Here is a 16,905-nt window from a genome sequence, read left to right as displayed (position 1 = left end):
AAAGGAATCAAGAGATGCTGACAGTTCAGCTGTGAAAAGGTTAAAACTGTAGCTCCTGCTTGAGCAGGGAAGGCAAAGTAAATGACCTGAAGATTAGGCTCTGTCCCTGCTCTCTGCAGTAATAGTCTAAAGATATATTTTTTCTGTTTTCTTTCCAAAAACAAAGTGCTTGTGTTATTTGGAAGTGTGTAGTTTTCCTTAATAAATCATTTGAATTTATAATGGGCCTTGAATTGTGAAAGCGATTCCAATAAGCTCATTTGTCAATCACTAAAAGGCCATCCTTTTTACTGGAAACTCTTTATTTCTTATAATAGTGATACAAATTCACTGGAGAAAATTAGGATCAAGGGTGAAAAACAGGAGAAGAAAATTAATTCTGGAAAAAGTATTGGAATCCTTAATAGGATTAATGAGTTTTGCTTGTCAGCACCTTGAGGTGCAGTGTCCCAGAAATTCCTGCACCTATCTCCTTGAAGCTTGGCAGGCTTCATGCCCTCAGAAGGGGCTACCATCCCTGCAATCTTCATCTGAATTGGGCAAGAAATTACAAAGTTATAGGCATTTTCATAATTCCCCATTATAGCCTATAGGCGAAACATCGAAACAATGTCAAAACAGTGAAACAGTTTTGACAAAACAAAATGAAACACAAAAACAAAATCATGTCCCATCAAAACAGTGACATCAAAATCAAAACAACACAATGCTGTTTCTGTCGCACAAGCCTAGTGCCCAAGGAATGGAGGGAAAGAGTTTCGGTACTCATTTAATAAATAAGTTCACTAAGAAAAATCAAACAGACTCCAACTTATTTTTGAGATTTTACTGATTGTTATTACTTTCTAATTACTTAAAACACTTATAACTGAACACTTTAGTGTCATTGCCAAAGTGATGTCATTTTATTTGCTTTTCAGTGGAATAGTTTACATAAGAAAATCCAGCACTATGAGGAAAAAAAAAACAATGAAGTCTGTATATGTATTATCAGAAAGTCTACAAAGGCAAGTCCTTACACATGTTTGTCTAAACTGTTCTTGAAAACATTCAATAAAGAAAATTCCCAAACCTCCTTAAGTGGCCAATTCTAGGCCTTCTTGCCTTTGTAGGTAGAAAGATTTTACTAATAACTAATGACATTCTCTTAGCTATAAATTAAGCTCATTTCATCCAGGCAACAATGCAAAGAGTTCATTGTCATGCATTTTATAATAGCCTGTTGCATATTGTAATGATATATCCCCCTCAGTCTTTTGGGAAGAAATCTAGTTACTTCCTCCTTTTCATAGATCAGGCTTTCCAGCCCTCTTAGCATTCTTATTGCTCTTCCAGTTTGATTCTATGCTTCACGGCTTGACACTTGAACCATTAGCAACCACTCTGCGAGTACAGCTTTTCAGCCAGTTGTTCACCTACCTGGGTTGGTTTGGAACAACTTGCCTTTGATTATCCATATTGGCTCTATTTCTGTCATCTTATTACCATCTATTATTATTGTCTTATATTCTATTCTGGTGTTTTGTGGTACTGAATTCAGGTGGATTTGTTTATAATTCCCCAAGTCCTCATTTTTCCCCTTCCATTCCAACTCTTCTTGGATCTGCCCCATGTTTCATTCCTAGTCATCTGGGATGGGGACACTTGAGTTATAGGCATTCAATAGCACCTTGCAAAATAACAGAAGATTTGATTTTTTAATTTTCTTGGAGAGAAGCATAGCTTGCAGAAGGTTTATAAATACCACAAAAGAAACTAATATGGTGTATCACCATGAAAAAATTTCAGACATGCAATTGAATTTTGTACATTTCTACAGGCATGAAGAGTCAGATAAGAAAGTGTACTAGGTTAACTGACATCAGGTTCAACTTATTTTTTCTCTATTTCAATTCCATCACATTTTTTATCAAAGGTCTTATGGGAGGTTAGGCAAGCAATGGAAGAGTCTGAGGCAACGGGTTGTCTTTCCTTTGGCAGAAGGATGAACTAAAGGACAAAGAGTGGAAAAATGTAAACTTTTATTACAGGGATGTTCTGTAGCCAAGGTGGTCTGAGACAAGAGAAATACAAAACTCTAAAACTCTTGGTTCAGAGGTGATACCTTTAATTAGATCAACTAAAATAGCAACAAAAAAAAATTCTTTGCAAGCTTTCAGCAAACACAACCTTCTTCTGGCTGAGGAGAAATCAAAGATTGTAAACGTCTTCTTAGGTACAAAATAAACTTAATTTTGCACAAGGAAAACTGAAGCTGGAGTATATTTCCCAGGGGCTGTGAGAGTTCCTTTGTGTGAGTTGCTCTTTGATGTGCAGTTAAGGCTGGTCTCATCCCTGGAGCTGTCAGATGTCAGACAGGCAGGGAGGCACAGGATAACTTTTATTAAAAACGTTACTGAAACCTGATGTTTTCATAGTATTTATAGTCCTAGAATTAAATCCAGGGAGAGGTAAAAAGGCAAATAAATAACTATATCTCACAAGTAGCCCATTAAGGCCTTGGCAAATCTGAAAGTAAAGCATCAGGTCACGGGCGAGTGGTGCTGCCCTAGTTGGGGCGGGGCATGTGCCCCCGCTGTGACCAGTCCCGCCGACCGGTGGGGACAGTCCTCTGCAGCAGATCCTGCCGAGCTGGGGGGGCGCAGCCGATCTTGCTGCCCAAAGGGGGGTCCCCTGGCAGCCGATCACTGCACCTGATTGCTGCAGCCACTTCCAGGAGTGGCTGCGGACACTTCTGAGAGTGGTTGCAGTGATCGGCCAGCGCTTGCAGCGGGTGAACTCCCACCTGCCCTCCACATCCATTGCCTAAGCGGCAAGTGTGGCTGGTCAGGGGGTGCACTGACAGTCTCAGGGGGTGCGCACGCCCAACTCATTGCCATTGCATCAGGTGCTTCAGATGAAATACCCAACAACTCAGGCACTCAAAATTATTGATTAATTTGGAAATACAACATAGCGGTTGGAAGAAATCTAATGAACTATATAGAAAATACATAGAAAAAATATCCATTAAAAGACCTGGACTTTGTCTGCCACTTCTTTGAATATACCTTGGTGTAAAAAATCTCAGTCCAAAAAGCTTATCCTAGGTGGATAGATGTTTATAGAACATACTGACACTATCTTCAAGAAAACATCATCATTACATTACACATTGTGAATGGTGCAGTTATTATTAAAATGTTCTAATCTAAATGCTTACACAGGAAGAGAAGGTTTCCCCCTCTTTTCTTCCCTTTGTCACATTCTGTGTTTGTCCTCATTTTGTCATTCTATTTTGGTAACCATAAGAAAAAATGATCTGTTAAAAAATCCCCACCTCCAGTTTTTTACTCTGATTTTTAAAAGACTGACAAGATTTGTAGGGCTCAGAATTCAAAATACAAATGACCTTTTAGGAACTATGATGCAGAATCTCTTCTACCATAAAAACCATGGCTTTACAGACATCAAAGGTGGGGGAAAATACATTTTCTTTACTGTTTCATATATAATTATTTTTCTTAGACTGCTGCATAAAAGAACAGATGCACTGATAAAAGAATATTAGGTTGGTAAGTGAAGCACGTAAAGGTTAGGAAATGCTAGAAATAAAGATTTGGTAAACTTGAACTACCACTCTTTGGTATTAAGAGACCATCTTCAATTACATAGTTGTACACTTTTCTTCCCTACAAAATTCTTGCCTCTTCCATTGATGACACTCACTGAATAAACAATTATTTATATTTTGTTGTAGTTTCATTGTTCAGTGTGTGACAATATCCCTGTTCCTGCATCCAGAATACTTGTTATGCCTTCAGCCTGCCCACTGTGGCACTGAGAGGTTACCAAGAATAAGGACCATGGTCCTATTTCTTTGATGTGTCATGGGATGAGCTACATTGTTTACTCAAAGAGAAACAAGGCTCTGGACAAAGAAGCAGCTCACTTGTGATCAATGTGAGTACACAGATTTCATTCTCCAGTTCATGAGGGCTACTGGGAACAAAGAAATATTACATTATAACTCAAAAGCCTGTAGCTTCCATAACTCCTTATTTGGTTTTGAATAAGTTTTGAGTTCTGTAGCTGAGGCAGTTTCTCCTGGACTTTATTATCTTCACTCTTACTTATATCTTATCCAGCCCAACGTGGACCTACTATTACATCAGAAACTATAGCAGGGTTTCTTCTACCTTCAGGCAGGGCCCACTGTGTGATCTTCATGCTGGAGATTCACACCAATTTGCTGTGCAAGTTTATAAGTCACCAAGGTTATGCTAGATCACCTCCTTTACTTCTAGCCTATACGTGCTTCAATACAGAATGTGGAGTAAATACACTTTTATAAGTTTCTGCTCCTTGGTATGCTTTAAGTGTTTTCTGGACTTTAACAACCCTCACTTGAAGCACAGAACCACAACAAAGAAAAACTGCCCTGACTTCACATAGTTCCCCTGGGATCATCAAACATCAGTCCGTGGTAGATAGCTGACTCAATCTCCACCCAATCAATTTCCCCTTCTTCTTGTCTGAATTCATAGGCTTATTCATGCCAGTCCCAGCTGGTTCACAATGTCAGCTCAGGCCAACCCTTTTCACAGATGGCACCTCTGCTGCCTGCAGAAAAACCAACAGTTGAACCTGCTGTCAATTAACCTAGTACATGTTCAAGTCTCCATGCCTGCAGAAATGTAGAACATCCAATTGCATGTTTGCAAATGTATTAATTTTGATGCATCATATTAGTTTCTTTTATGGCGACTCCCTCTGCTCTTAGAGCTACTTCACTGGTATTTTAACAGCCTGTGACAGGATATATACCTTTTATAGCATCCTTGCAAATCTAGCTGTTAGGGAGGAGGCCAGGGGATATCTTTCTATTAATGTAGAGGCGGTGGGAAGTGGGGAAAGGATGTGTCTGGTTCCTCTGCCATAACTATACCAGGGAGTCCAGCTGACAGAAAGATGTGTTGATAGGGTGCTCACAGAAGGAGATTTTCAAGCTGAAGAAGCACCAGACCATCCATCCTGGATATCTATCTTTCTGTAGAGATGATCTGATGGCTAGAAAATGGTATTTTAAGGTTTGCTTTTGGGAATTGGCTGCTAGGTAAAGTAAATATGCACTAGAACAAAGGTCCACAGCAATGGCAAGGGTTAACTGATTTCTAAAAAGCCTGTTCTGTGACCGCTTCCTCAAAGCCGGCTGTGTCTGACAGGCAAGCAGCAGACACACAGGCTGGGAAATTGAAGATACATACCACACTGTTCCATAACATGAGGTAAGGTGACACCAGGTCACAGTGCCCAACTGCAGAGCCCTTGGGAATTCTGGTTTTGGGGTAACAGACCAAATTAGGAGAAGACTGGTACAGCCCAAATTAGGATGTGTGCATGTGATAGGTTCATGAAATAAAGGATTATGCTGACAAGACAGAACGTGGACAGTATGACAACTACAGAGGGACCAATGAATGATGCCCAAAGATGAAAAGTCAACAGGAGGAGAAAAGAACACAAAAGGAGGGATTTCAGAGTACTAAAGGGCCCCGAGAGGGGAACCTGAGGCCACCATGGACAGAGGGCACACCACCTGTCTCACCCACCACCCACCACCACAAGCTCCAATCTGTCTCACCTACCCCACTTGGTGAGGGTCTGGGGACATGGCTGGACCTCGGTCTCTGACCACCAGGCTGCTGACATCTGACATTCAAGAAAGAACCTCAGAGTGAGGCTCACCTACTGGCCAGATGTACCTTGACTCTGATGACAGTTCTAAAACTAGTAGATACAGAATTGTTTGCATTACTCTTCTCTGCTATCACTGTGTATCAATAAAATTTGCCTATTATCAAATGGAAAGGTTGTGGTCAGTCTGAGGGTTTGGGTCCACCCAGAACAAGGTATCTGGGTCATAAATCCAGTGCCAGCAATTAGGGTAAACAAGATGAGCTCCAGGACAATCACTGTGTTTGTAGTGCATTCATGTGGTGGCTTTGCAGACTTCTGCAAAAGACAGATCATGGCTCCTGCTTCTTCAATGCCTGGGAGAAAAATAGAAATGATCTCACTTGCCCTTTGACTCCAGACCAGATGGGAGCAAAATGAGGGCTTTTTATCCTCACATTGAGATCCAAATGATGCACAAATATGATGGAGTAAGTGTTCAGAAAACCAGTCTAAGATGGTCAAATAACACAAAAAGGAAAATGCCAGATAAGGACATGTCCTGAAGTTGTAAAGCTCATTTCTTGTCCTTTATCATCTCCTGTCTCTGGGCAGAGTTCCTCAGGATGGAATTCACCAGCTCCTTGGACTTCTTCATACAATAGTGAATCATTTTTGGGAATCTCTATGCATTAGACACTAAGGGGCTTATGTTTTGGATGGGTGTAGACCTATGCATCAAGAGATTCTCCCTAAGTAGCTGGAGCAGTCAAGAGCTACCTCATATTTCACTAACTTCTTTCAGAGGGCAATCATATTTCCTTCTTTCCAATGAACCTTAGTGACATACTCATCAGCTAATCATGAGAACGTGATATAATATAAACCTTTTGTTTGAAGGCTTTTACTGATGTTTATATTCATTTTATAAGCTTCTTCAATAAAAAAACATTCAAGTTGACACCATCTTATCTTTTGAAATTTCACTTAGCTTTATAACTTCCTGATGATTGTACATACTTATCCTGAAGGATCACTAGCCTGCTGTGCCATTCTGTTTGCTTTTAACTTGAATAGCTTAACTAGGAAAAGCCACCATTGTGATAAAAATAAACAGTGAGGGTTTTATGTGCATTATGTAATAGCTAGTAAGAGCAATATATTTTCTAATCATAAATATGATTAGTATATTTATTATTAGAAAATATACTAGCAATTACTCCTTTGATAAAATAAACCACTCCTGAACAAATGTAAATAATTACCATATTTCATGGTGTATAGGTCGACACGACATGATGTATAAGTCAACCCTATTGTTCTGATCCAAAAAGTTACTTTCGTAGATCTAGTGTATAAATCGACTTAAGTTTTTTGATCAGAAATATGGGGTCAACTTATACTGGCCCTGTGTGCCCTCATTGTGGGCTTGCACCTGGCAGGTGGACACATGCCACAGCACCAGGGGACAGGGCTGGGGTTGGCACTTGGCTGGTGCACCCCAGGCAGCACCGCTCAGGCACTGAGGCTGGCCCCATCCCCTGCGAGCTGCCTGGGCCATGGCACCCGAGCACTGAGCCCAGTGCCACTCGCAGGGGACAGGGTCAGGCTCAGTGCTTGGCTGGCACAGCACAGGCAGCACCACTGAAAAGGGATGGGGCTGGGTCAGTGCCCGGCTGAGTGGTGTCTCTATAGTGACAGCAGTGCCCACCGGCCATGCTGGAGCTGGGCCCAGGCCCCCTGGCCTCCATTGACAGAGACACTTTTGGTAGGAGAAAAAGGTCAAGTTGGTGCTGCATCAGGGTTCGGCCAGGGCCAGGGCCAGGGCCAGGGCCAGGGCCAGGGCCAGGTCAGGGCAGTGCTAGGATGGGCATCAAAAGTATTGATATACTGAATAAGTCAAGGTGAAAATTTAAAGGTAAGTATTTTGACTCCAAACTTTGACTTTTACATTGTAAAATACGGTACTTTGTTACTAATGAAATAGTGATAAGTACGGGCACTAAAGTTGCACAGAATAACAGGAATCTAGGTGCAAGGAGACTTCAAACTATCATCTTTTCTACTTCTTCCCCTTAGGATTAAGCCTCCATAGGCTATGCTGTATAGATAGGGACCTATGTAATTCACAGTTTCACAAATTTCACAAAATTGGGCATTGTCCATGAAATCAAGCAATGTTGGTGAAATTGGTGGGGAAAAAAATCCCGAAAAATAAAATGCTGACTCCCCAGACAGAGCCACTGCAGCCTAGCTGCGCAGCACACCTGATAGCAGGGCCCCAGCACCTGATCCTGGCTAAGCAGGGGCAACATGGGGGCTCAGAGCTGGATCCTGGCCCTGGGGTCCTGCACCACTTCTGTGTCTCCCGCACATGGGGATCATGCCCTTGAGCCTCCCAGTGCTTCTACCCAGCCCCCACGCACCAGGAGTAGGCTCTGGATGGGTGGAAGTGCTGCAGATCAACAGGCCCCATTTCTGTCGGGGTCGTGGGTGGCTGCCTGGTTCCCCCATGTCTGGCCCTGGCCCTGGTGCAGTGGTTCTCAACCTTTGGAGACTCTAGGCACTCCTCTTGAGACTCAAAATGCATCTTGAAAAATGCCAACCCTTAGATGACTTTTTTTTGTTTTGAGCATGGAGTTGCAAAGAACTCAAAAACGTCATGACCGGTCAGAGTGGTTTTGCCACCACCGATTCTTATTGATGAGGCTGAAGTTGGTTCCTTATTCCTGGCTCCTGGTGGGGCAACATGCACTGCACGCAGCCCTGGGGCTGTCAGCTGGTGGGCTGATGTGAGAAAACTGAGCTACGAATTGGGCAGTGCCCTGCTCAGACTTAATCACAAGTGTCCCCTGGCAGTGGAGGTGTGTGGTTTGGGGTGGCTCTATGCCCCATAATCCTGCCTAATCTCAGCTCCTTCTCAGGGCTGTATGTACTTGCTACATGATATTATTTGACATTTTTATTAGAAAATATACACTTGCGACGATTCTCGCTCTTTAGCACGTGCCAGTCATTGCTAATAACCTTTCACGGTGTAAAGCTTCGCTGTGAAAGACGAAGCAGGAACCGGGAATAAGGAAGGGGCCAGGGAGGCAGAAGGTAACGAGAGGCAGGCGGAGCTGTTGATGGGTCGGAATGAACTCGAGTCTGCAGGGCCGGTTGGGCCGCCTGGCTGGCAGAGATCTCTTGGCACTGACAAACATGAAGCCCTGGGAGCATCGCGCTCCTCGCTCAAACAGGCAGGGAGCCGGCCGGAGAAATACCCGACTCAGCGCCTGGCGAGTTACCGGGGGTCTCCCCAGGAGACTCAGGCAGGCGGACAGGGGTTTCACTACGAGCAGCTCGCGTCAAAACTGAGCTCCTGCTCTGGCAGGAGAGGCTGGGGCTGACGCGCCCGCAGGGCTCGGAGCGACTCGGCTGTGCCGGGCCTGCCGAGCAGCCTCCCCCGCGCTGGGCGGGACCAACCGCCGGCCGCGGCGCTGGGCGGCAGCTCCCTCTGGCGGGGCCGGGCCGGGAGGGAGCATGGCGCAGGCGCGGGCGCTGGTGGTGGGCGCGGGGCTGAGCGGCAGCCTGTGTGCCGCGCTGCTGCGGAGGGCGCTGCCGCCGGGTGCGCTGCGCGTGGAGCTGTGGGACAAGGCGCGGGGCGCGGGTGAGTCGGGGCCGGGGGCGGTGGGGTGGGATGGGAAGCGGGGCGGCCGCCCGCGGCTCGGAGTCCCCTGACCGCTCTGCCCCGTCTCCCCAGGGGGAAGGGCGGCCACCAGCCGGAGCCCCGCGGACCCGCGCTGCACGGCGGACCTGGGCGCGCAGTACATCACGCTCAGCCCCAGCTACGCCCAGCGGCACCGGAGGTAGGAAGGAGCGGGCGGGGCCCTGCCCTCTGACTGCTCTTGTATTAAATATGTCTAGATCTACCTTTCGTGGGAGAGCCATCTGATTTATTGTACTGAGGACCAGCTTGACCTGGCCCCTAGTCTAGGAAACGCACTAGTGTAAACATTGCCTTCCATCTTCAGTTTACTAGGAGACCTTGCCGTGTCCTGACAGGTGAGGCTCTAGCCACAGAAATCCATGCATTTGTTCCAGACTCATATTAATTCAACTCTTGATATGTTTGAAACAAAGTCACAACAGTGCAGGGGCCCAATCTCAATATCTGAAATGTGGGCTGACTGTCATGAGTATATTCCCTGTGTGCTGTCCTCCAATCCCTGGCTTCTAGTCTGCTGTTACCAATGCAAGGCCTTGGTTTTGAGGTTTCTTGCTATCAAGCAAAGAAGTTCCTGGTATGACTTCTCTGACCCTTTTAACAGCTGGGAAAATCAGCTCAGAAAGACTAGGACTGTGATTGGAACAGCAGAAGTAAATCCCTGTCAGTCAAACAGGTTCAGCGTGGAACAAGTTGCCAGTGCAGATTAAATTAATCCTCAGTCGGATTGCCTTCTGCACATACTGCAAAACATCTTCTTTCTGATCAGTTTTAGAAGATAAATATGGACCACACGCTCTTTCCTGAATAGAGCTGCCTATGAGAGAGGCATACGGCAGAACAGAAGCCACACAAAATCCACTCAGATCCTTGTTACAGAGCTCTAACATACATGGGAAGTACTTAACATTAACCATCCTTATACTCTGCTTCTGTTCAGTGTTTGATTTTCAGTTACACAAAGTTTTTGTTTCTGGCTGTGGAAGCTGTGAAATACTGGGCTTTCAGTTTTATGGTTGTTGGCTGTAGCCATGTTAGTTTAAGGACATAGGCAGACAAGGTTCTTTGGGTAGATGTGATAACTTTTATTACACCAACTAAATAGTTGGAAAAATTCTTCTTTGTGAGCTTTCGGGCACAAACCCGGCATAGGGTTTTAAGTTTGAAATTTCTGTATCTATAAAAGTTGTCACTTACTAGAACTTGAGAAAGTCCACATTTGAGGTATGAGAAGAAATGTTAATCTTTTAAAAACATTTGGGTGTTTTGAAGCTGCTTGTAGCTTTGAAATATTATAATTTATTATAATAGCAAAGTGGTTTAATTGAAAGAGAGCATAATGATAGTGATAAACCACATGGAGCATTTTTTGTAAGGGCAAAGTTGTATCTTTTAGAGAACATCTATACCCAAGCTCTGACATCATGCTTAGCTTTCAAAAGAAAAAAAAATATTTTTCAGTTTAAAAAACCGTAATTTATCCTCAAGTTGTAATACGACTCGACAGTTTACGTTTGCCTTTTCTTAAAAATAACCAGGCTTTGTAAAAGAGTGAATAAGTTACCGTAAGTTTTGCGGGGGTGGGTTATACTGGTTAGTAATATGTTAATATTACGGAGTCTGAAATACTACAGAGTGAAGTCAGGTTGTGTGAAACTCCTTTTGGATGGGGTGGGGTATAAATCAAATAAATAAATTTGAAAGTTATGGCAGTCTTCATAACGTTAATTCCTCCTATGAAAAATTAATGCTACTGGAAGTTCTTGGAGGTGATTCACATGCATTTTACTATGATTTTGTTTGATTTTTTAGCTTCTATGATGACCTGCTGGCCCATGGTGTTTTGAAACCATTGACTGCACCAATTAAAGGAATGGTGATGAAGGAGGGAGCTCTCAATTTTATGACGCCTCAGGGTACTTCGTCAATTGCCAAGCATTATTTGAGAGAGTCAGGTAGTTTTCTGATATCTTTGTATGAAATTAAAGGTTTTAATGGTGTACTTATCTTGAATGGATATGATTTGATACAAACTCTTCGAATTTGGAAAAGACTAACCATACTCCTCTTGGCTGCAGTGGGTCACTGTAAAGCAGTCTTTATTCATATGCTGTAAGAATTTTTAGGATTGGGGGTGAAGGTTGTATTTTATAATCTCTGCTTTATGTAGATTAGATACAGCACTAATTGGATGTTACCCCTGAATTCAGTGGAAGTAGTATCATACCCTGTGTGAACAGAGGATTAAGGGGAAATTAACTTGATTAACATAAATCTTGCATAACTGTGTGTGGCCAGAATTTGGGATTTTTAAAACTAATATTTTAAAACTAGCTGTTCAGCCTATGATCTCGACTGTATCAGCTGACTAGGGAGTATGTTGCTGACAGAAAAATTAATGTTGTAAAATTAAGCAATTTCACAATATGTGCCAGAGATATAAAACTACTGAACTAAGCATTTGGGAAAAGCTAGGGAGCAGATCCCTAGTCACTATAAATTTCATCAGCAGAATTTAACTGTTCTTTTAAAGCAGTTAGTGACTAATTTATTTTCATATTTTCCGGTATTGTTAACATGAGCTATTTAACTACTTTTTTCATTTTTCAGCAGCTGATTTTTTTCAAACCTTTGACAACTAATTATAGTCATTATGTTTCTATGATATGTGAGTGATCTCATGGAGGCAAGTACAACTGTGTTCAAGGAATGGATTATGCTTATGTGCTTATAACTAAGAACATGCATTTCTGTTTGTAGAATCAGGGCTTCGTGTCTGATTCATAATGGGAATTTCTCCTTTACTGTGCATGTTCTCTGTCTGATTCAATATTGCATGTATTTAATGTTTTTCTTGTTTGAAACAGGTGCAGATGTATTCTATGAGCGTCATGTAACACAGATCTACCTCAGAGATGGCAAATGGGAGGTCTGTGAGAAAGCAGGATCTTCAGAACTATTTGACATAGTTATTCTCACAATGCCTGTTCCACAAATTCTTCAACTTCAAGGCGACATTGTGAGCAGTAAGTGGTATTGCCATAAAATAGCAATAAATATTTAAATTAAAATAATGATTTATATTGTGATATAATATAGCAAGAAATGATCCCAGAGGCCACTGTCCTTTCCACTTCCAAAAAAAAGGGAAAGTGTTTGATGGATGTTAGAAATCAAGGAGTTTTGAGTACTTGGGCTAGGGGCATAGTTTACGCACAAACTGGTTTAAGTGATTAAACATTTGTAAATCTGTAACAGAACAAAAGTTAAACTGCTTTCAAAATGGCCAAAATCAGTTTAAGATAAACCTGGTTGGATGTGGCATCAGACTTAACTGATTGAGGTCAAACCGGTTTATGGAACTTCTGTCCCAGATCTCCTAGTGAAAGTTAACTCACAGCATCCCAGGATGTTTTGCATCCTGAGCTGTGCTGTCTGCTCCAGTGAGCAAGGTCTGCCTTGCCCCTCTGCTCCCTAGCCAGAACACTATTACTCAGGTGGCTGAGGAAGGGATGCCGAGGCAGGAGTGCAGCGAACCCATCCCTCTGGCCCAGCACCAGACCCCAGCTGGGTGCTGCCACTAGAGGGGAAGGAAACCAGACCCCCACTCAAGTGCTGCCAGCCTCAGTTCACTTGCTTTCTGGTTCAATCTATGCAGTTTAAAAAACCTACGAAGATTTAAGCGATTCAACCTCGGGCTTTTTGACTCTCTGTATTTAGCCATAATGTCCAATTAAAACCTCAAGTTATACTCTGTAGAAGAAGTATTATCATACAACAACAATCTATCTGCTATTCTAGGAAATGATGATTTTGATCTCCTCCAAAACTTCTGTTTGGATAGTGAAAATAATTGTTGGTGGTAGTAATTTGTTGGTTCAGACACAAAAATAAAAGTAGTTCCTCAACAGTTTTCTGAGATGCTTTTTATTAACTTGCTACATTTCTTAAGGCCTTTGTTTAGCAGTGGGATAAAACTTCAGTGATTATTTATATGAAGGAAGGACTGGGGGAAATCGGTGAATAAGTCTTCAGTAATAACTATGGTTTCAGGAAACCCTGAAGGATTTTCAGTAGTAGTAAAGCCTGTGCAATTCCACAAAAAATGTAACTTCCATGATAAATTAGGCCCTCGATGTGTTAAGCATCAAGGGTATTCAGAATCATCAACTCACATGAAGAAATAGGAGCCTGTTTATTTTCTGGGATTAGTCACTAAGAGGCATATTGTCTAAATATTCTAAGCCCTCAGTGACCACCTGTTCAGTGCTGTACTCTGATCTTTAATGCACTTACCTGACTCTGATTAGCCTCCTATGGATTCTGTCTCCTCATTAACAGCCCCCAGACCAGTTGGGAGAAAAGTTCAGAATGAGCTTTAGTCTGATTTTTTTTCCAGAGTCTTATATAAAGCTTATCACAATAACAGAAGACTAGGTAGTAAAGAAAAGGCAAAGTTGACAATAAGGAACTAGAAAGGAAGGACTGAGGGAAGTAAAACATTAAATTCAGTTGTTTTATCCTAGGAGAGCAAAAGCAGAGCCTATGTCTGATAGCAGTAAATAAAAGGAAATATTTTTATGATAAGTTTTTTAATTTTATTTCTTGTTCCTTCATTCTGGAATGAATAGAGCCTTAGTAACCTTTTCTAGTATTCATTATTTTGTGCTCTGTTGTATTCTCTTACTCTTCTGTGTAACACATTAAATAATTTTGCCACACCCGCTTTATATTTGTGTACCTTGTGTACACAAATGATACTCTTTTCCGTTATTAGAGGAAATTTATTTTTCTTCTCTTTGAATATGAGTGTTTTAATGATGATATGCTTTTATAAGGATGCACTAAAGATATTTAAAACATTGCCTAAGGTAAGTTGTTAAGCAAACTCAGAGTTTATGGTTGATTTTAAAAAATGAGAATACAGTGGTTGTTTAAAAATAATGCATGTGAGGTTAAAAACTGAATCCTCAGACTGTAGAGAAATAAAATAAGGGATTTACTAACTAGTGAGAGAGAAGTAATGGGATGGCAAAATGCCCAAGGTTCATACTAGTAGGCATGCTGAGGTTCATAAGAGAGTACTCAGGGAGTCGTGGTATTTTCTGCATAATTAAGAAAAAAGAGAATAGCTCAAGTGGAATAAACATTAAAAGGCACAGAGAAATGTAGTTAACCCTCTTAGTCTGAATTTGGGCAGGGTGGCACCTTAGAGATTAAGTCACTGAAAAGGCATAAACTTTCATAGGTGACAGCTTAGTTTGTCAGATGCTGGCTGATTAAATTGGCTGTAGCTTACAATAACTTATGTTTTCCTGCACAAATTAGTCTCGAAGTTGCCATCCTGCCCTGCTTTCTGTCTAAAAAGAATAACATAAACATCTCCAGTATCCATTCTAATATCCAAGCTAATGCTGATTTTTTTTTCTCCTTTTTTGTATACATTACATTGCAAAGCTTGCTGTAGGACTTCTATTATTTCTTTCTGTGCCATCGATGCCCTAACTGATATTTAGGTGAAGTGAGAAGTTAGATTTCTTTGGAAGAGATGATTCTTGCATGCGTTTTAGAATGCTTTTGATGAATTGGTTGTCAGCTCTCTATTTCAGGGTTGTTCCTTTTGGGATCTTGATCCAAAGGTTATCCCATCCAGTGGAATTTTTTTCTATCCTTTGGTTTAGCTACTTGTGATCTCTTCTTCTTTGACAAATTAGTAGGAAGGCAGGGCCATATGTGGCTAAAACTTTTTAAAACTGTTCTATGTGACTGACTTCCCACCTACTTATTAAAGTTTTGTCAGTTACATGTGGCATGGTGGATGATAAAATAAATCAACATTTATCGATCTTCTCAAGAGGCTGAACTAACAGTAACTAATGGGCAGACGTGAGAAATTGTCTTTACATAACTGACTTGAAACTGATTTCCCTTGATGTTTTTCTTCAATATCTTTGCTTTAGCTGGTTTTCACATATATATTCCATAATACTGCATTTTTTAGAGCTGTTATGAAATGAGTAAATAAAGCTAACAAAAATAGTCTATTTACCGGACTTTTGTTTTTTCTTTTTATGAATAGTATTTGGCACATTAAGAGTTAGTAGTTTTCTGAACTGGGAAGCATTTTAAATTCAGTACCGGAACTACCTTGAGACAGATGAGGAAATTGTTTTATTAGTTGCAACATCTCTAAAAGAACAGTGGATGGCAGTGTTCAGATAATCTTTAGAACAGCTAAGTCATGAACACTTGAAAAAACAAAAGCTTGCTCATAGATTTGTATTGGGCTTTTATCTTTCGGTAGTTATTACTGTGATTCAGCAGAAAAGTATATGGAAATTAAATAGCCATTTTTAATGATTTTATAATACATGCGAAGTGCAGATAAATTAAACATTTAAAAACAAATACTCTAAATACAGAGATTTGACTCCAAATCATACATTATGTAATGAATATGTCAGAGATACTGAGCAACTGCAACTGGTATAGAGGGTAGGAGTTTTAAAAGAATGACATGCAGTAGTGTACGATATATTTCTGTGTGGGATTAACAACTAATATAGTCTTTTTTGTGAATTTATAAATGTAGGGACAAGCTTTTATTTTTTTTTTCTAATCTCTTTCCAGAATGCACAGTTTTATACTGTAGCATTTATTAGGTGGTTGGTTTATGCAAAATTCAACAAGTTTCATTTACAAATTCAAAACATTTTTATGAATTCATTTTACTACAGGTCAGAAATTGCAGTTTTGAATGAATACTAAGGAATTTCTTCTTCTTGTTTAATTCTTGTGTGAATTTTCCCATGAATATAGATTTTCATACGCTCTCTGAATAGTGCAAACAGGTAAGATGCCATAAAAAGAAAAAACTATTTTATTAAGTGGGCTTTATAACATAAATGTGAAAGCAGAGCTCAAATAGCTTTTCACCAGTCTGCAACTACTTGTTTAGCATTACTACATCATTTATATTCCAATGGGTTTAACGTTAATTATTTTGTGTTGTCAAATAATATTTCTGAAGTCACTTTAGAGCTTATCAAAACTAGACTTTAGTCATGTCATAAAACTTCTCAGTAAATATGATAATGGTTTTCACATTTCTAAAAATTATAATATAGACAGGAATGCAACAATTGTTGCTGCTCATTCAACTCTTTAATGTTGATGTGTTACTCTGTGCAATTTATATTTGTTCACATGCTTTTTGAAAATGCAGACAGTAACAATAATTACTTGCATGATTAACTTTGTGATTAACTGTTGCTAGTAACATGGCATTTTTCAAAATATAAAATGTAAATGAACATTCCAAATAGCAACATCTTGAATGAGGTATTGAACCACTTGAATTCTGCTCTCTTTCTAATGTCATCAGAACCACAGAATGTCAGATACAGGTGTCAAACATTCCATTTTAATTATGGTTGACGTCACAGAATATATGTGTGTGTGTGTGTGTGTATATATGTATATATGTATGTGTGTGTGTATATATATATATATATATATATATATATATATATATAAAAAAG

At 40.8% G+C, this 16,905-nt stretch overlaps 1 protein-coding gene across 8 annotated transcripts in view; it reads left to right on the top strand.

Annotated features, from left to right (window-relative positions):
- The first annotated feature begins 9,149 nt into the window (after positions 1-9,149).
- Positions 9,150-16,905, top strand: part of RNLS (renalase, FAD dependent amine oxidase) — a 157,180-nt gene continuing 149,424 nt past the window's right edge. For 7 of the 8 annotated variants that reach the window (XM_090057438.1, XM_090057432.1, XM_090057431.1 and 4 more), the window contains exons 1-4: positions 9,150-9,307; positions 9,401-9,506; positions 11,177-11,319; positions 12,232-12,390. In XM_090057438.1, the coding sequence (XP_089913564.1) occupies positions 9,181-9,307; positions 9,401-9,506; positions 11,177-11,319; positions 12,232-12,390 (535 nt within the window). In that variant the 5' untranslated portion in view covers positions 9,150-9,180. Of the gene's footprint in view, positions 9,308-9,400; positions 9,507-11,176; positions 11,320-12,231; positions 12,391-16,905 lie in introns of those variants that run through there. The other variant, XM_090057435.1, reaches the window with a different exon arrangement.

Source organism: Crocodylus siamensis, chromosome 7 (assembly GCF_052110815.1).
Source record: "Crocodylus siamensis isolate JL-2025a chromosome 7, ASM5211081v1, whole genome shotgun sequence".
NCBI lineage: Eukaryota > Metazoa > Chordata > Crocodylia > Crocodylidae > Crocodylus > Crocodylus siamensis.
Note: the sequence above shows the minus strand (reverse complement) of the source record. Positions and strands in the feature narration are given on the sequence as shown.